The sequence below is a fragment of the Xiphophorus maculatus genome, chromosome 19 (assembly GCF_002775205.1).
Source record: "Xiphophorus maculatus strain JP 163 A chromosome 19, X_maculatus-5.0-male, whole genome shotgun sequence".
NCBI classification, from domain to species: Eukaryota; Metazoa; Chordata; class Actinopteri; order Cyprinodontiformes; family Poeciliidae; genus Xiphophorus; species Xiphophorus maculatus.
The window spans coordinates 15044277-15065398 of NC_036461.1; the positions used below are offsets into that span (position 1 = coordinate 15044277).

A 21122-nucleotide genomic window follows, 5' to 3' on the forward strand; every position below is an offset into this window, starting at 1 on the left:
TTTATGCATGAAGGTTTTGTTGTCACAAAGATCTGCCCATGACTTTTTACTAGGAAATGGGGCCTAGTAAAGAGATGCAAGAAAAGTATAAAAGATTTGCATGATGTTTGGTAAAAAGCTAATCTCAGGCAGGTATGGTTCTGACTTCATTATTTCAGTAATTTTTTTGTTTTGTTTCGTTTTGTTTTCTATAGGAGATTGAGTTGCTAAATGTTCTCTTTCCCAGGTGGGAAGCCTTTCATATTTTAGAATATGAAAGGCTCTGGTTCTTTTGTGACTTCTTGAATGAATCATTGAAACATTTGCAATAGTCTTTTAGAAGATTATTCTAAATGTCTTGCATACCACTACTATTAACCTTGTCAACGCTTGCTTCGAGATGACAAGAAAAGCTGAATTTAAGCACAGTTTCACAGAAGTCAACATTTTATGTCTGGCTGATGCATCCTGGTGTTCTTGGCACTTCTGACTAAAGTAAAATAAAGATTTGAAGCAAATACACATAGAACCTCTATTAATTTTACCTTTTATTTTTCATTTATCTGTAGTGTCAGCACATTGCACTTCTGCCAGCTACACTATTAAAAAGAAAAACAACAGCTTTTTTTTTCTACACATGTACAGGTAAGCTGCCCATAACATATGTTGTGTTTTGGTGCCACATGATGAATAAGTCAATTAGAGGAAGTTGACTTTTTTCCTTTTGTTTTCAGTCATTATTCATTTCCTGGTAGCACAGGGCTTCATCTGCAGCATTTTTTTGTTGTTGCAAAGTGAACATGCTTTAATCACAAGCGCTGTCACTCTTTTGGAACAATTTCCCTTGGCTCTCTAAACTACCAGGTTGCAAAGTAATTGAGTTTGGGGGTCATAATTAAAAAGTGCAAAGAGCCATGTGATCCAACCCCACCACACCACAAACCCCCCAGCCTCTCCTGTACCTTTCATCTTTGTAATAGCTCAGCAGTGTAAAGCCGCAACGTTTTCATTACTGAATCTGGTAAATTCATGGAGATCTCGCATGCTTTATGTGCCTTATAAAGTACAGCAGAAAACCTAAGAAATTGGATTTGCAGTTTAATTTAGCATCGAGAAGGTGAACTTAGAAATTAGCTGAACATCAGTCATGGAGGAAGCTTCTCTGGAGAATGAACTGCAACGTTTACATTAATGCTAGGAGCCTGGGCCGGTAGACTGATTCGAGTGAAATGATGCCCTCTATTATTCTTTGAAAAGAATGCGTCCTCTAATTTTTTTATGGTACCTTAAAGCCCCCAACTCTGTAACTTCCCACCTCACGGCTGCTGTGATATTTCAATCAGCACAGTGTCATTAAAGAGCACTCCCACAGAGGAGTTGCAACCTCTGAATTATTCTGAGCCATACGGGGTGTGGGCGGAATAACACATCTGATTGTGAAGCTCCAAGAGGAAACCAACTCATATGATCAATGGGAAAGAAATATGAAGCAAAGACAAGGGTGGAAACTACAAGAAAATGAAGTGTTCACTGAAATGCGAGTTGAACATTACTGGATATGGGTGGGATAGATCTCAACATGCCATTTCCATGCCACAGGTGATGATTCTGCAACTCTGCCTCATAGCAAAATGCTAAATAGACAAGAAATGGAAGTCATTTTGTTTGTCTTTGTAGACACTTTCTTCATGAAAGTGTGCCTTTCAAATATATATTTTAGTTGAACATAAGTTTTGTGTCTGTACTTGTGTGACTTGTAAGCAGGGCAGTATTTTTTTTCCCCAAAGAAATTTTTCTTTTAACATTTTCTGATATGGTGAGGGAATTGGGTTTAAAAGGATGGATGTTTCTGTTGTCTGGAGGTTTTCTGATGTACAAGCTATATTTTGTGTTCAGATGTTGGTTATTATTTATGTTCATATGACCGATAAAACAGTCTGGGTGAATTGAACCAATGAAAAAAACTTGGGTGCTTTTAAAAATGTATGTGTGTAATATACTCTTAAATTAACTGAAATCCAACTGTTTCAAAACACACTTATTAAATTAGCTCAAATATAACCCAAAATAATAAATGAAGATCAGGAGCTACAACTTTAATTTAAATTACTAGACCAAAGCACAAAGTGAACCATAAGACTTTGCTCATTTAGACATTTTTAATGTAAAATATGCTAATGGTCACATTTAGCTACACTGATTACTTTTTATAAGAAACTATATTCCATGAAAAAAAAAGTTCAGTGATGATGTGCATTATTTGGGAAGTGAAGAATTGACCAATCACTTTTTCAGAAATGCAAAAGCACACACAGGATCCATTCTTCTCTGCTGTGCAGTGATTTAAGAGATCATAATCATTGTTCCTGGTGGTGACTATTCTTTCTGGCAGCAACACAAAGGCTATCAGAAAGAAAGTGACGTTAGATATGCAGGAGCCCGGTTTGGATCCTTTTTGTTGGTTTTGGGGTTGCTGTGGTTGCAAAATTTGCATCAGTAAAAGAATAAAAATGTTCAAACTCAGGAACCTAATCATCTGAAATATTAAGAATTTTAAAATGTGAACAATGGCTCTGAAGGTTTTTACTTTTCTCTGAACTTTGGTTGATTTCCTTGAATTCCTTATGCTAAGCTATTACTTTTGGATCAATAGTTCTTTCATTTCTTCTACCTTTTAATTGCCATCATGTTTTCCCCAAAAAATTAAATGAATCAAAACTTGAAAACACTGAACCGTCAGAAAGTGAACGACCCACATGGCAGTTCAGAGCCAAGTGTTTTGTTTTTTATTCCCACTCTCCCAGATGGCTAAAGAGCATCTGGTTCTTGAAGTTATACTATTTGTGCTAGGATTACCTGCTGCCTCTCTTCTGCTTAACTGCAGATATGTGTTTTAAAATAATTCCTTCACCCTGATAAAACTGGCTGGAGATATTAGAGCACAGATGGGCACTGAAGTGAAGCAACCAGCCAATCAACAGTAAACAACAAGCTCAACTAGCCTATTTTGTTGTCGTTTTGAAAAGAGACCCATGGTTTGCTGCTTCTCTTGCTCATCATTATTCTTGTGGTTTTAAGAGGTTTGCTTGGACCCCACGAGTATCATTAAATACCTGCACTCACTCATGCAGTCTCATTTATTTTTTAACATTTACAAAAAGAAAAGCCAGGCAATTTAGGTGTTATTTTTATTTTTTTATTGGCACTTACAGCTGAGTTTTGCTCATTTAATTTATTCCCAAAACTACCATTTATCCAATGCCAGACATCACCTACTTTTACAATTTAAATTTATGCCAGATCAATTACACTAAGATTTTTAAAAATTGATACAAAACCAGCAGAGCCTGACAGTTTTTTGTTTTTCTTTTGGATTTACATCTTGTCCATTGGTCATATTTTTCAATCAAGCAATAGCTTCACTGCTCCTCCTCATAAATCTCATAAATTATTTCATAACTTCAGTCCTATGCACTCATTACCACCTACTTTGCTTCTTTAGATATATTGTTTGAATTTTGCATTATCTTTTTCTTCAGTTTTGATTTCATTTGAGCATTTAATTAAATTATTTGACCTTCATATAAAAAAAAAGCTCAATTCCCCATCAGATATAAAAATGTTGTTTATTACTGTTAAATTTATGCATTGGCTCTTGAGTTCTTCATCCATTTTGTTTTTTCTTAATCTGATTTTAATAAATTGGATTACTTTTTCTGTAATAATCTATTGTTTCAGTAAGGAAATGACAAGAATCTTGTCATGTCAAAGATGATTGACAAGTGCAAATCTGTAGATCTTCCAACTTTCATGCAAATAAGCACTCAAAACTGTTTCTGTCAATAATATATTGCTCACACCTTCATTTGTTGACATCTTTGGTTTTATAAACTGTAATTGCTTTTGTGACATATCCATAGCAGACTTTTATAAATAGGTAATGTGTCAAATACATGGAGGGGTTTGAGAAGCCCCTAGTTGCTGCCAAAGTACTGTTTCTTGTTCTATAATGCCTTTATGTATCATATTTTCTGTGGATCAAACTAAAAATGGGGACAATTTATCTTTGCATGGAGACTGCTTATTATAAAGTTCTTAAAAATTCTGCAGTTTCAATCTTGTGCTGGAGTCAGGATTAAAATAAACCTTTACAAAAGGCATCAGAAAGTGTGAAGGGCTATAGATCAAGAGTTTAAAATGCTGCAAGAAAGGCCAGATATAGAAGCAAACTTTAAAGGTCTGCTATTTGCACCCTGTTAACCTTTAGATAGTTATCAGGTTAGCCCTATTATTCCATCTAAAGTTTTTTTTATGTATGTTTATATCCTGTATATGTGACATGTTTTAAAGTGTTTTTTTCTGGATTGTATTTATGAGTCTTGTGGTTCCTCTGCCCAGAATTGTACAGCCAGTTTCAATGTTTTTTGTAAACCTGTCAATGTCAGTTTCTGTTGATTCTGGGAGCTGTTTTTTCTCCTTTCATGAGCAGTCAACTGCTACTAGTATTAATATTATTTTTAATACTTTAATACTAAATAATAAAGTATTTAATACTTGTAAAATATTAATTTTACAAGTATTAATTTTTTAAAATTATAACAAAAAACTTCTAACAACAGCGAAAACATACAACTAGTTCAACTTGTTCTTCAGTTATCCCTGAACTTTGTCTCTGTGTTCTTGTTTCTAGGTCGTATTAAAGTGTACACCAGGGATGATTTTGTTTGTTTATATTTCAGGGCTTCATCTTCTGTAATTTGCTTGTGGCAGATTGATTCATTTTTCAGTCTGAGTAATTTATGTATCTCAGAAATGTAAGATGGATGTTTTCAGACGTGACTCGTCAGAATTCACAATGCCTGAGAGCTGCCCTGAGTGCTATCCCAAATTATAGTCTGTGAAATTGTAAAAGCCTGACCATTACTGTACCCTGAGCTGGTCTTTCAAACTTTACACTGTTCATAAAGTTTCGCTATGAAACGAGGAGCTTGTCTTAGGGGGGAAAGTATGCAGTGTTCCTAAAATGTGGTGCATAGTGATGCTTCCCATACTAAATGTAGTTGAATAAAAAAAAAAAGAAGATGAATAGTTGATTAGGAGTATATGTCTCTCAGCATTAAGTTCTCTTCTCAAAGTAATCAAAAACTGTGGGTTTCTGCTGCGTTCTGGCAGTTTAGTTTGAGAAGGAAGGATTCATTCATCCGTAACATGCTGCGCCCTCCTGCATAATCTGCCCTCCTCCTAACATGTCGACCTAATCCTGTTGTGTTCAGGCTGGTTTGACAGTCAAAATCAATGTGGCTCAAGTAGAGAACCCACTTCCAGCAGCAGTCATGTCAGCAGCCGACTCCTCCTCCACAGCCCATCTCGTAAGCTCTTAACCCCAGCCACCTGAGTGCGCACCTATTTGTTTGCAGTATCATTTTCAATCAGCCTCATCTTAGTGCCACTGAAAGAAAAGAAAAAAACTTCTATCTGCAAACAAGTGATTGAAACACATAACCACATCTCGTAGGGGTTAAAAATCCCATTACTATGTAAAGGAGTTTCCATTCTGTCCCATCTCTGAGTTTTATCGCAGATACATTGGACAGGGTACTTGAAGTTGAATGTTTGCATGTGATTGAAAGCCGTGTATTTACTTGGAGCACTTTGGCTCGAGCACCTCTGCTGGATTGCTTTTCAGAATCAAATAGTGCAGGTTGTCGCTATCCTCTGTTTTGTAATGAGGTTAGTTTTGTTTTTATAATGTAAAATTCAAAGAATGGCACAGTTTGAGGACTCCTTCTTCTGTCTGTGATTCTGACCGAACGTGTACACTTCAGTGCAATGCAGCATTAGTAGCTACTGCCTCAGGGTGAAAAAATCTCAGCGTGGTAGAAAGTTGAAATTTCTGATGAGATTTATTTTTTTACCCTTGACAAACAAGATTATGATGCAAAGTTAAAATGTGTCAATGAACTGTTAGCACTGTCATTAAAATTCCCAAGATAGCCAAAGCTGCATAAAAACCTCAGTTTGTGTTGAAGGAAAACTTTCTTTGAACTACAAGTCTTACAATACCTCTTTTTTATATTACGTTCCCATATTTATTCTTAATAAAACTCTATAAACATCCCAGCTTTTTTGTGTTTGTCACAATAATTACTAACTGAGCCACTATCTTCCCATCAAATTCAAATTAAAATGTTTAATTGGTATTTGCAAACTGCTATGTATGAAATGTCTAACGGGCTAATATTTGCTAATATCCCAAGCTCGTTTTTAGTGTGGTTTTATTCCAACATGTCTTTGAGCCTGTGTTTAAGTTAGTAGAAGAAACGCCTTCCTTTCTTTTTCTCACATGTACACTGTTTGTCCTTACAGATGAGGCCTTGTGCTAATATAAACCAGAACCCACAAGACAAATAAACCTTAATGTGGTTAGGACACAAGCATCCCACATCCTCACTAACAAGAAAACACAGCAAATGAAAATGAAAAGCCAGACATTAGCCAGAGCCGAGCATTGAGGGAGCAGAAATGAAAAGCATTATCAAATAAAAACTGTCAAATGTGCAAAAAAGATTGTTGGTCAGTGCAGTGTTGTTTTTCTGTTGTTTTGTAAAAGCCCCATTATACCAAGCAGCATTGTGAACAAAGGTCAGATGATTTTGAATAACCAACAAGCTGTTTGCAAGACACAATGGGACAAAAATGAGAATTACTAACATCAGCCTGCAGATTACCGGTGCACATAAATCCCACAAGAGCCTTTAACATTCATTTTTTATTTCATGTATTTACATATAGGACCACCTTGCTTGGATGGTCCAATAATAATGGGATTTAAATGTTTGAGTGATGTTGCTTGGCAGCTCTGCTCTGATATGCTACTCAGTTAATCAGTCCTGCATGTGCCTGCAGAGACGTAGCCATGATAAGCCATAAAAATTATTTAACACCCCAGGAGCAGAATATTTGCAATAATTTAGCAGATTGAGTTAAAAATTTTAACTTTGAGCAGAAAGCTCTGTTGATTTTAGTATTACCATATTTTACTTTTGTCAAATACTCTTTACATGTGTCTTTATTTTACCCCTACAGGAAGTTGTTTTCTGTGATTTGACCTGTGGCCGAACCCACTGGGATTTCGCTAACAGCATGTACAGCACATATTGCTCAGTGCCATCATTTCAAGGTTATCATGGACACGGTGACAGCACTCACTGTATCCAGGGTTTCATTTCCTCCCTGTTATGGAGTATAGCAGGGAGCAGGTCCAACACTGCAGAGGTGCTCAGTAACACCGCACTTTGGAGCTGCGACATCATTTCCTATTTGGTCAGCATCCTCCTTCTGCTTTATGCTGCGTTGGGGTGATAAAAGCAGAGGGGGGGACAAAATATGTCTCAGAGAGAAGTGACAGGGCAGAGGTGAGAGCGATTGGGGAAAACATGGAGAAGTTAGAAATGTTGAGCTTGTGCTTAGACGTTTGGGAAATAAGAAAAAATTCACAACCTGTTGGTGTGTGAATGTGCATTTGTATTTGCTTGACTAACAAAGCATAAAATAAGCTCTGCAACAAACACAGGCAGCTTATTATTTCCCATTGCGCTCATCATAATTGAAATGTTGGGTTATGCTAAGTTCTCTCAGCATAACAGTACAAACCATTTTGAGACCTTTTTAAAGTCTTTATAAAACAGGAAAACATTTCCATATTTGTTCCTTTGTAGTTTTGCATCACTTGTAAAAACAAATCTAGCCTTAAAAAAATAAATATTTGCTTTATTATGAATACCATGGCATTTAACTTTCATGATGTATTTAGCTGAGTGGCATAAAGAGAGAATTAATCCTGGTCATCATTCCTCCTCCACCATGCTTGCCAGTTGTTATGTTTGATGCTGATGTGCATTACGTTCAGACATCTCTACTTCGGGTTCATTTATCAAAGTGACATTGTTCCAGAGGCCTTGAGGTTCAGTCATATTAAACTTTTCAAGCTGCCATGTTGGGTTTTTTTGCTCGTTTTTTAAATAAAGAAGGGTCTTTCTCCTTCAGTACTTATCAACAGCTTGTCCTTGTTTACTCTTTTATATAAATTTTCTGTCATATTGCTGCTAATTTCACTCAAACAGTAAAACAGCACAGGCGTGCTTAAGGGTATAAACACAGATTCTGCACGATGACTTTGTCTAATAGAGAATGACAACAGGAAATCTGTTGAATGTCTTTCTGCACTTGAGACCAAGTTATTTTTATTATGTCCTGATTGGTAAAGATCTCAATTAAAATGGGTTTTATTTTCCATTTGCTGTTTCTGTTTTTCATCTCTGGCAAGTAAATACAATTTTGTTTAAAATTTAATCCCTTCTGTTTGTTTGTGTCCACAGCTGATAAATTTTAAATGCACAATAATCAGTAATCCTGATCATGGGCCAAAAACACTCGAAATGACCCAGTGCCGTAACTGAAAATATAATTTGTTGTGCATCATTTTACTTAACTGTAAGCTAAGAAAACACATGAAATGTTTAGTTGGTGCTAAGCTTTTTTTATTTTCGTTATTTGAAGCAACTATGTTACCTTGTGCTTCAAAAATACCCAAATCAGCAATACAGTGATCAAAATAGTCATCTGTATGTTTGGGGAAAGGGTAGGATGGAAGATCTCTCAAAATTGTCCACCATTTGATGCAGTTGAAATATACAGAGACCTCTGTCTCTTTCTCTTATATTCAAAAAGACCAAAAACATCGTAGGACTTTAGTTGTTAGAGTTAAACTCAAAGTATGTCCTAAAATTAGCAAAATATACTCATATATTTTGGTTTTTCTATTGTATTTTTTTGTCCGTGAGGATTTGATCCCTGAAGCGTGTAATATGTGACCAGGCATTTGTGACTCCTGTAATATGAAGATAATTCTTGCTACCGGGAGCAGATGGTCATGGTCGGCCTGCAAGTGCCTGGTGCTTATAAACCAAAACTCAAAAAACTTTCATCAGTGGAATGTGTTTGCAGGAGTCTGCTTATATTTAATGCCTTGATTTGAAACTGAGGGGATGGGCAGCAAACAAGGGGGAGGGGAAAAAGAGGAAGACAGGGAGGGAAAGAGAGAGAGAGGGATTGTTGATGTGCTTCGAGGCAGAGAGAAATCAACGCAATTTGCTTAATAAAATTAGAGCCAGTTGAAGTGCACAAAGCCTGCCACTGGTGGAGGAAGGACAGCATTCAGTGCAGCACTCTCTCTCACACACACAGGAAACTTCACCTGAGTGTGCCGGTGTTGTTTCTCAGCTTGCACACCTGCTGTCATATTCCTCTTTCAATTCCAGGCACAGATCATTACCTGAACTGGATTATCTTGTGAGGTGGGCTTTAAGGGTGGGCTATGCATCAGCAGATAAAGGAAGAAGGGGACCCTCCCAAAATGGAAGGGGATGAGGAAGTCCCAGTGACGACTTCCAGGGAAGCCCTGGACAGTCCTCCATCTGAGCCCCCGGGAGCCTCCACTGAGCCGGCCCAGACCCTGCTAACGCCGAACCCTCACAGATGTTGCCGCTGTTTCTGTCAGCCGTGGTGTCTGCTCATTGCACTGACCCTACTCCTGCTTTCTCTCCTCGGCAGCTGGGCAGTGGTCCACCTCACCCTTCGGACCAACAGGGGGTCTCCTTTTCGGATCTCAGCCAGCTACGATCAACGGATCCTCCATGATGATACTGCCACAGTTGAACCTCACTTCACCACCAACTGCACCATGGGTAAGTACAGCAAAGCCTTTGTTTTATTTGGAAACGGTTTTAATATTATTTATTAAAAATGTATTCAGTAGAAAAGTGTGGGAACTACAGTATTTTTGAACACGTCGAATCACAAAACTTGATGTCCTTCAAGAGATGTTTCTTCTAGGCGTGTGTGTGTGTGTGTGTGTGTGTGTGTCAGCTAAATGTGTCTCACATGTCTGCACCATTCCCAAATCTGCTCAAACATGTCTGGAAGTCACATATCTACTTTCTGTGATTTTTAACTTCATTATGCCGTGTTGTGCAATGAAATGCGTAGACTGGTCAAGGCTCAGATAATATCCTCCTCTGTCAACCTAAAATTCTCCCAAATTGAATTAATATAACTGATTCAATTTCCTCTGAACTAGACACAGAGACACAGCAGCTCCTGCTTCAACATGTAATGGGTGCATTTTTAATGATGTAGAGATGAAATTCCCATTTCCTATAAGCAGAGTTTAAAAGATGCAAATGGATTTCAATTGTATCAAAATAATTAAATAAAGCATTGTAAGCATTTGCAATATTCAGATGCCTTTGCCACATGTTTTATTTAATCTGTAGTTGCATGAGTTGCCTCACTGAATACATCTAAGTTCGAAAATGACAACTTGTTTACCAGACAGAATGAGAGTCTCCAGAACTCAGATAAAAAGGAGTAATGAAGTAAAGATAACCAACCAAGGGCTTCTTATCATGAGCCAAATTAAATTCTGAAATTGGCAGCAGAGCTCAGGAGATCCCTACAAGGATATAAAGTTGTTTACGAACTTGTTATTACATTGCTATGCATTATTTTTGCCTGGGCATCTTTATGTGCAATTCTATTGCTATTTGACATTAATTTATCAACACAGTTTTGAGTTTACATTTTTAGACAAACTGATCAGTTTAAGCTTCAGTAAAATCCAAGTAGTCTGCAGCTCTACAGGTCATGCATTTCATTTTCTGTGGAACCTCTTTCATATTTACAAGCTCTCACTGCTGCTATATTTATGTTAATATGGCATTATGTAAGTGGCACCGGACTAATCTTGAAAAGTACTGCGCAGGCTGCAGCTGACATTGGATGACGAGCAGGGTGTCCTCCACTCAGGTAGTCCAGAAACAGATCAACATTATCCAAACATTTATAATTTCCTTCTGATTCAAATTAAAAGTCAAGTAAATCCGGATGCAGTCCACACCTTAATTTTAGAGCACCCTTAGCTACAGGCCATTAGGGAAAGAGCTGTTGAAGATGGAGCTAGTCATTAATTACAGTGTTCAATACGAAATTTTTCTGCAAGTTTTGTCTGGATGTGATTAACTGGGACTGCAAAGCGAACAGCTTATTAGCAGAAATATCCATGAATCACAACAGAGGGAGCAAGCTAAAGTTAGTGTCACTGCATGATTTGTCCTAGAAGCAAGAGGAGTGCTGTTAGCTCATTTGAGCATGTGGTAAAAGAAAAACTGTCAGGAAGGCATTTCTTTCTCTTTTTGTTTTTTTTTTGTTTCTATTCATTGAGGGAATTATAACAACATACTGGAAAATAGACCCTTTAATGGGAAGTAATATTTTAATTACTGTCATAAATAAGTTACACTTTGTAGATCTACATATAGCAGAGTTTACTTCAACTGAACCGAGATCTAGGTTTGTAGGCAGACTAGAGTTCACTTTTTTGCTCCACATCAGAGTTTGATTACGCATTCACACCTCCCCAAACAAACCAGACTTTCCACGTAAACAAACTAGAGATTGATTAAAGTGGACTGAACAGGCCTGATGTGAATGCGCTCTAAATACCTTAAACTTAATGGTGCCCATTACACTTCACTGAGAAAACCTGGTATTAAAAAAGGCATTATCTGATCAGTACTTATCTGCCAGATCCAGTAAATCATAATCAGAGTCACAGAGGAAGGTGGGTCTGCCACACAGCATCTACAGCAGCTCTGTTTCACACCATCAGTAAAAGCATGGTACAATAGTTTCACACATATGCTTTATACTTTTTAAGACATACATTTTAATGGGATTAATGTTGCATTTCATTTATGTATTTTGTCAAACTAACACCAGTAATGAATTGAAAGAATTCTGTTAATACTTACAGATAATAAAAATAAAATTCTATATTGTGGAGAACTTAATCCTGATGAAATTTGAATAATAATTGAAATAGGGTGAACATTTCTTTTTTATTATATTAACACAGTTTTATGACTTACTTCTTTGTACCTATAGGGAACAGGTGATTGAAATTAACAGACAGGAAAACAAAGCAGAGCTTCACTCTGTTAACTCTTAATTCATGTTGGCCTATGAACAATCTAATCTTTTAGTGTTTTTGGCTCCTAGAAGACAAATAAGATCATCATCTAATCATGATTATAATAATTCCATGGACCTTTTGAAAACAGTAATCTGTTTTCATCTAGCATGTGTTCTCCTTGGACTCATGACACAGGAAATGCCAATTAGCCACCATTTATCTGATGAGCTAAAAAAGCTGTTCTTAAATGAGTTCACAACTTATTTGAGATTCAAAGAAAATCACTAACGGGATGAGTCGGGTAGTTACTGTTAAATCCAAGTTCAGCTTATAATGATGAAAGAACATGTTGTTATGGTTATTTAAACTTTCACTTAAATGAAGAGGTATCTGAACATCCTGCCTCGGGCAATTTGCAGTTTGAAATTAGGAAATTCTAAAATTAAATTAGGTTAAACCTTTATGTACTTTGGATTATATAACTGGGGCACAACGGGGGGTTTTCAGGAAATCTGAGAGACAAGATAAAAAAGTTAAAGTATCAACAAGTTCAGAACTGGTTCCCCCAATCTACATGTGCTTATTACAGATGTATGAATGCAGGTTACATGAGATTCTATATCTTAATTATGGGGATCAGATTCAAATCTCCTGTAATTTGCACTATTTCACACTGTTCTGGTCTTTTTGATGTCATTTTTAGAGCTTTCTTTAGGCTGTGTATTCTAATGACAGGCAGTATAGCCAACATTATTTTAACTTATAAAGACATCTTTCTTTGGTGTCAAAGCCATGACAGGTGTGTTTGGGATCTTTTTCTCAAACAAAAATCATTCAGACATTGGGTTTTTATTGAGTGGATTTGTTTTCTTAAGTTTCTTATAGTAACAGATGGGGGAAAAACCAGCATATGTCCTTACAACTGGAAAGTTCTCTGCAAGAAATAACACCAAGACATTTATGATGAGATGTTCTCTCTAATTTATCAGCTGCACAATAAAAGGGAATCTGAAAGCTACAAGCTTTTTAATTTTTTTATTTGAATAGAAATTTGTTTAAAAGATACGGCTTAATAATTACAACAGATTGCTTGAAATTGTCAAATAGAAGCAAAAGATACAAGTAATAAAAGACTGGAAAGAGGAAAACCCTCCGGTAATATTTTCTACATTGTTTGAAACCCTTAAGCTGAATCTGGTCCTGTTGTTCTTATTTCCTAGTGGAAAGGACTGTGTAGGATGAAGCCTTTCTAATAGGTATGTATGTACTGAAGGAACACTAAAGGCAGTGAAAGTCTTTGAATAGAGTCTGTAGTCGCTCTCCTTTAGTGATGGAAAGGAGGTTAGAAACAGTCCTAGTAAAGCAGTCATTGATTTTTGAATGAAAATATCCGAGTGCTGGCAATAAAGGAACTGATGAATCTCTACATCCATTGATGAATCTCGGTGCTCCACAATAAACAGCACCCAACATCTGCAGGGACTTAAAAGGAGCAATCGTATAATGTCATTGAAGTCAATGTAAAGTTGCACAGTGTCAACAGTGAGTGGTTTTATCGTGTTTAATGAACAACATGATTTGGTTCTTTCTAAGAGACCCAGAGCCCTTAAAGAAAAGGGTTTTTTTAGTTAATTTGCCAAGATATGTATAAGTCATGAATCAGATCGGAGTGCCTTATTTATACGATGTAGCAGGGATAACTGCTGTAACGTCTTTATTTGACCACAGCTGCTGAATTTCACAAATACTTAAGATCCTCTCTAAAAGACACCTACTTCTTATCTTGTTGTTCAAACACCAGATATATCTCAACTTCAAGGATGGACCTTTAAAAAGCCAGGTGAAAGGCCTGTATGCTGAAGTCGCTAGGATGAGATGTGATGTCTTTTAAGTGGTAAATAGTTTTAATAATTGCATAAAAAGTGTAGCATGACAGTTTTGTCCAGAGAAGGGTTGTATAAAATCACCAAAACCTTTGTAGAAAGTTGTTTGCTTTGGACTGTTGGAGAGATAAAACAAACTATTAAATTCAGTACTTCCACAATTGTTCACAAATTTCTCAAGTTCTCTGTTCGGGACGCAGAGTTTTGAAGCGGGTCACAAACATCATACAGTGGGGTTGGCTAGTCTATCTATTCTGTACATAACTGTTCTGTTTTAGCCAGAATCTATTAAAATGCTTCTCTTTACATCAGCATCTCATTAGTGTGAGAGCGTTCTTGATAATTGTGCTCTATCCATATTTTTCATGCAGTTTCTTCCTGTCCTACCAGCTGCCCTACATCCACAAGCACAATATGCCCTTCACCAACTGCTGGCAAGGTTTTTTATGTTTCTAAGAAGGTTATTCAGGGGAACTTTGCATTTCTAAGAAGGTTATTCGGGGGAACTTTGCACCTTTAACTGTCAAGCGGACACACCGAATGATGCCGAACAGATGTTCAGTTCTGCATTGTGATTCCCTGACGTCAACAGTTACCTTTTACTGGCATTTTTCTGACATTTTTCCAGCTGTTGGTGGCCTCCTGTAGTGCTATTGTAATTTCCTGGTCACTATAATGACCAGGAAATTCTTACTCTGTGATCTGGAAATAAATCTTGGTTGTACTCCTTTCTACCCCCCTAATAACTAAATTATCTATTCAAAATTAACATCATTGGAATCTTACCTAAACATTATGCTATGAATTTCTTCCCCTGCCTGTGGCCTCTTCTTACTCTCTGCTTTTGTCTGACTGTCCTGGTCATTATATTCTTCTGCAATAGGACAATTTAAATGTCTTTAACCTTGTAGATTATTGTGAGCACAAATTATTTCAAAATGAAACCTGGAGAAAATTCTAAATTAAATGTTTGGACTTCAGGTCAGAGCAACAGGGAATAACTTTTGATTTCATGCACCTTAACTCCCCCAGCTGGTCATCTGATAACAAACCAGCAACACCTGAATCTGTGTAATCTAAATGAGGCTTTCTGATATGCCAGAAGTGAGAGAAATAATGAAGACAAGGAACTGTAAAAAGTGGATATCTAACTTAAACTTATAGGTCCTGGTTACCCTGTCGGGGGAAACAACCTGTTTTATTTCTATACCTTTATGTAAAAGTATAAAACTTATAAAAAATTATCTGGTATTTGCCAAAGCCTAATAATTTTTCACAAGTGCACCAACCTGCATAGGAAAATTAAGTTAATTACACCCTTACCAGTCTTACTACATTGTTAAGGAATTTTGTATCACCTTTCTTTCCAGCTTTGTTTCAGTTCATTGAGATTTGCAGATATTTGTTTTTGCATGGCTCTCTTAAGATCCCACCACAGGACTTCAATCAGTTTGAGGTTTAGACTTTGACTGGGCCATTGGGCCAATACCTTGTTTTCTTTTATCAGCCATTTTGTTGTAGATTTGTTGCTTTGTTGGCGGTTACTGTCCTGTTGATGACTCAGTTTGGACCAGGTTTCCACTGTCAGGTGGCCTCACATTTGCTCTCATCTAAATATCATGGGATATTTAGTATCTGTGGCTGCAAAACTAACCCAAATCATCACACATCCACTACAGTTTCACTATTGGTCTGCAGATTTTTTTTATAGTGATGTGTTGTGGTTGGTTTTCTCCAAATATGGAACCGTGTGTTATGACTAGACATCTCTGCATTGCTCTCCAGATGTCCAGATTTCTCTTGAAACCTCTTCCTTTCAAGAGAAGAACTTAAGTTGTTTTTTCAAATTGTTCTATCATTTAGCATGCTAACTCAGGCCATTGAGTCAAAGATGGATTTCTGGGGATTTTGGCAATTGTCAGGTTAATTTGCATGTGATTAGCAACACCCGGTTGCTACTTTACTTCTGAATTTAGTTTATGCTGTGGATATCTTTTATGTGATTTTAAGTTTCATATGACATGCTGGTCTAACTTTGACTTTGTGACTAGAGGTCCACCGAGTATTACTTTTGGGAGATTGGCGATCAGCTTAACTTAGATGTGAAGCCGATCTTATCTACCCATCACATCTACCTTATCAAAGGTCTAAAAACAGGTCTAAAAATCAGCCACTGTCCAGTTGAGCTGGTGTGAGAGACGTTTGATTGACACTCCCACCAACCAGGTGATGTCTGCATGTTTCCAATTGACAATAGTCACTCCACTGTTGGCAATTCAGGGAATTTCTTGCTTTATTTAGCAACATTTCAGATGAAAAAAATCAGTATCAATCAAAATCGGAAACAGCAGGTTAGGTTTTTTAAGATCGATAATAGGAGTAACCCTAACCATCAGTTTTTAAAGCAGAGATTTCATAAATCTGCTTTGCCCTGATTCTCCTTATATTAAAGAAATTACAGCAACAGAAAATCAAAAAGCTCAGCTTCCATCCATATTGATAGAGTCAAATTTTTTTGTCTTTGTCACTGTTAGCGCCGAGCACAGTGGGCACCGCTATTACATGCAAATCCAGTAATAGTTGAACAGCATCTAATTGTTCTCAGCTCCGGGTTCATCGTGTTCTCCTGCCAGGCAGCACATAAGCTGTGTTGAGCAGAGAGAAAAGGCACGCAGACGTGCAGTACTCTCCTCAGGCGCCACCTGGGTCCCCAGCACAACACCCACTGCACACCTCCCACTCCCAAATGAAGCCCTAATCCGTCTCGGCACTCTCTCAGGCTTTCAACACCTCCCTCGTTTCCCCCTCCAGCACCTGCCACAAACCTGAGCTCAGATTACCTTCAGTCCTATAAAGCCAAGCAAACAGTCTCCCACCCAAATAATACTCGTTTGTTGTATTTCTTCTCTGTCACTTGCACACATTATTCAAATGCTTCCAACAATCATCTACTCAGACAGAATCGATTCCAAACTTTGTTTTGTTTATTAATTAGAGCGCTTTTAAATTTAATTTGATCACTTTCAACACAAACAAAAAATGTTCTTGATTTTCATTGCTGTTGTTGTATAACAGCAAAGAAAGCATGAATCATTCTGATGGAAGTAAATCATGCTAATGATTAATTTTATGCCCAGTCTCCTCTTGTGAATTTTGAATCACCACTTAAGCAAATCTGCTTTGTGATCAATTTGGTTTTAAAAATCATGAAGTGATTTTCAGGACGTAATGTCTTCATTGCATCCTCAACAAAGCACAGCTAAACCTAGTTACATAGGTATACATAAGCGTATACAACGTAATATGGATTCTTGACAGGCGCAGCTTTTGATTCAGATCAAGCTTTCGGTCTTCTTGAGTTTATACCTGCCTTGAATTATACTGAATATTATTGACTAGAAATAAATATCAGCTGTCTGTATTGGATTTCCATGACATTTGTTTATATACAACATTCAACAAAAGTAAGAGTTTGCAGAGGTTATAAAAGAGCACAACCTTTTCTTTGTGCAAAGCAAAGGTATCCTTCACCTGACCATTATAAATAATTGGACAAGAAGTGGGTCAAAGCTCGACATTCAACATGAAGATTTTAAGATTTAGATTGACACGAGCCACATTCTAAAGTAAATTTAAAATAAAATGTTTTACGTTACTTGAAAATAAACAGTCCTCAAAATCTGACAGAATAGGAGAACATCTTTAAAGCACAGTTGAAAAATATTCTCAAGTGAAAGTCAAAGCATGCTGATAGACTCAGACTGAATGATGAGCTTAAATCAACCAGTGTTGTAAGGGCTTGAATGCTGTAGGATGTCAGATTAAATATGAGAATAATATTTACAATAGTCAAAATTGTTTACATTACAAAAACTTGTTCACTTTCATTTTGTTTTTTTTTTTTATCTGAAATGACTTCTTGACAATGTCCATCATCGCACCTTAACATTCTCAAAAGATGCTGATTTTTCTTGTCAGTGTGGTGCACAGAGATATGGTCAATACAGCAGAAATAAATGGTGCCGCTTCTGCTTTCTTCCTTCAAACCCATCTACTTTAATTAAGTCATCAGTCACCGGTCCAACAAGCAATCCAATTTGCAGCACCTGAAAGTGACTTGTGTGGCTGTGTCTCGCATTCTGACAGTCCTTTATGGTTGCAACAAAGCAAACATCATGAAGGATTTTAACCTTTAATATATTTTTCATTCTGGATGTAAACAGAAGTGACCGTGTGGACTGACAAGCTCATTACCAGATCATATCAATCTCAGATTTGACTTTGACTTTGTCGGTGTGCTGTAGCACGGCAGAGAGATAACAAAGGTTTGTCCTTTGGAAAGCCTCTTAAGTGTTTGTGCCCATGTGTTAGGAAGGAAAATGTAGGTAAAGCCTAAGACATGGCAGCTGTGAAGCCTGAGGAAAATTGAACCAGTGACCTTCTCTCTCCTGGACCATTTCCTTATCCATTGTACCATGCTGCAGGTTCTCAATGGAGCATCACGACAACGCCATACGTCACGAATAGATACAGGCAATGAGGATGTCCTGAGGCGCATCAATCAAATGCAGCAATGTGAAGGCAGGGAGGGAAAGAAGTGGAGTGAGGTATAGATGGAGCCAAGTAAAGTCCCTTAATAGAGTCACAGGAGGATACGTTTTTAATTTCTTTAAATGACAAATGTCTAGATCCAATTTTGTGTTTAAATGGCACTCTCAGAATACCAAGTGTTCAAATGTCGGAACTAAAAAACATTCGTAAAAGGATGTCATGCACAGAATCAGTGGCCCGTGAAGATGAGCAATAGAGTACAACTGAATGCATTGTTTGCAGTCAATCTTGTAAACAGGCATCAAATCATGAGTGCACACCAGATTCATTCATGTGCATGTGGGCAAAGTTCACAATGTCAAACAGGTGTATAAAAATGTGATTTGAGACGCCTTTGCTCAGAGCAGCGGGTGACTTCTTTTCTATCCGGACCTAAAAACAGATTCACATCCGACAGTACACAGACGCATGTAAAAAATTGGAATACCTCCAAAATGTCCAATATTTTTGTCACTCGTTTCAGAAAGTGAAACTCGTATTTTATATATATTCCTTTCACATAGCGTGAAATTATGAATGTAAGTTAGATGACAATGCCTTCCAGATAATAAAATCTCCAAATTCAGTATCTTGATAATATTAATAAAAAATAATTTTTTTAAACAGACATTTTTGGCTTGTGAAAAGTATGTTCATTTCTATGCACCCGATACTTGGGTTAAGCTCTTTTTCCATGAATTACAGTGAATTACTGGATCAATATGGCGTGGCATGGTGGAGACCAGGCTGTGGTTCTTTTGAAGTGTAATAAAAACCTGATTCTTTTCTAACTGATATATTTGAACTCTTTCTTCTTGAGAAAAAACTGACCCTTGAGCCAGAGACAGGAATCCCCTTTTCCCTTTTGAAAAGCATTGCTTTAGACTTTGGAGGGGATTCTAAGGTTAAATGGCACTCTCAGAATACCAAGTGTTCAAATGTCGGAACTAAAAAACATTCGTAAAAGGAATAAAATATTGAAATTTTGTCAACTGTGCATTTGGAAAAATTTGTCTATATACTAAATTACCCTTAAAATGTATGGCTGCAGTTTAGATTTTACAGAGTTATGACCTTTTTCCCACAATGGCATTTCTAAAGAGTTTGAATAAAAAAGGCTCATTTACTTGTTGTTAGACTTTGCATTACAACAAAAATAGCTTGACACAAAGATTGAAAATATTTCATTGTTGGTTTCTTGTAAGTTCTTCACATTGACGATGTTAAAACTTACTGTGTCAAAATTATGAAAATATTCTTTCAGGCTCATTTACTCTGAGCTAAATGATTATTTTTCTTTTCGATTCTCTGAAATTCCTGAAGGTTTTAAAGAGATGAGTCATTGCTTGGAAACTGTTGAAGAAAAATCTTGGTAGCAAAGAAAAATCTGAGTCATTTAGAAAAAACAAAGCCCATCAGTTACCAGAAGATTCAGCATGCAGAGCAAAAGCTCTATCTGGCAGCACTAGTCTTCATCACACTCTGCCTCTAATCTCTTGCCTTAGGCTTTTCCTCAAGAAGCAAACCCTCAACACAAACTGGTTGTCTGTTGCAGGCACCTTTCCAAAGCAATCTACACAGGCGGTTTCATTTTAAGATACTGAGCAAATGTTAAATGGCCCAGGGCACAGAGTAAAGTGTTCTCAGCATCTGTACGCCAAATGAAACAGATGTCTAAATCAACCCTAATCTGACGTGGAGGAGAAACCTTTGGGGTTTTACGGACCTAAAGCATTTTTGAATCAAAGCCAGTAATTAACATACAGGAACCTTAAATCTAATCAGATTCAGTGTTGGCAATAAGAACATTGGCATAAAATTCTTAATGCGTTCACCGAGGCAGTTTAATACATTTAATGTCAAACTGTACACTCTAATTAGTGTGTAGCTACAGTACCTATGGAAATGATGAAAATGTCCATCTGCTGCAATCAGAGAACCAGATTCATTGACCCCTGTTGAGATTTACAGCCTGGCTTCAATGTACTGTTAAAAACATTTCAACTGCATTAATTTTATTGCAGAATGTATTTCAGAATCACAGCGTTTCACATTTGTTAATATTCTCATCGCTCTTGTGAATAAACCTGTTAGGAAACATCTATGATGATGATGAAGCCTGTCAATATCTTCTTCCATAAAGTATTCCATTAGGAACATCTACCAATAATCCAGGATCAATTTGGTGATCATCTCTGTTTTCTAGCTTGATTGAGAAATGTGTGATGAGACAAAAATGATGACAAAGTGGTTCAATGATGAGGACACTTACATTTTTGACCTCTGTTCAGGAAACTTGACACATTGTAATGCCACTAAGACGCTGTGGTCAGTTCTAATGAAGCAGTTTTGTAGCTAAAGTCAATAGTTAACTTCAAGTACTAATAAGACAGGAATGGGTTAGCTTTATGTCCAAACGGCATATTGAGCATATCAAAGTCATGAAAATCAAGGAAAAACACTGGCAAGACTAATTCACTACAAGACACCCATAAAATATGAAACGTTGATGAGGAAAATCAGATAAAGTGCAATTTTTCTGCTGTAAATGACAGAAACATGAAAATCATTATCCTGGGAATGTTAAAGGTATTACTTTCCCCTCCCATCTCCACCCTGTCCGCCCTTCGGTGTGTTGC

At 37.0% G+C, this 21122-nt stretch overlaps 1 protein-coding gene across 3 annotated transcripts in view; it reads left to right on the forward strand.

Annotated features, from left to right (window-relative positions):
* Positions 1-21122, forward strand: part of alk (ALK receptor tyrosine kinase) — a 408994-nt gene that overhangs the window by 308259 nt on the left and 79613 nt on the right. For all 3 annotated transcript variants that reach the window (XM_023352508.1, XM_023352509.1, XM_023352510.1), the window contains one exon: positions 9592-9725. In XM_023352508.1, the coding sequence (XP_023208276.1) occupies positions 9592-9725 (134 nt within the window). The remainder of the gene's footprint in view (positions 1-9591; positions 9726-21122) is intronic.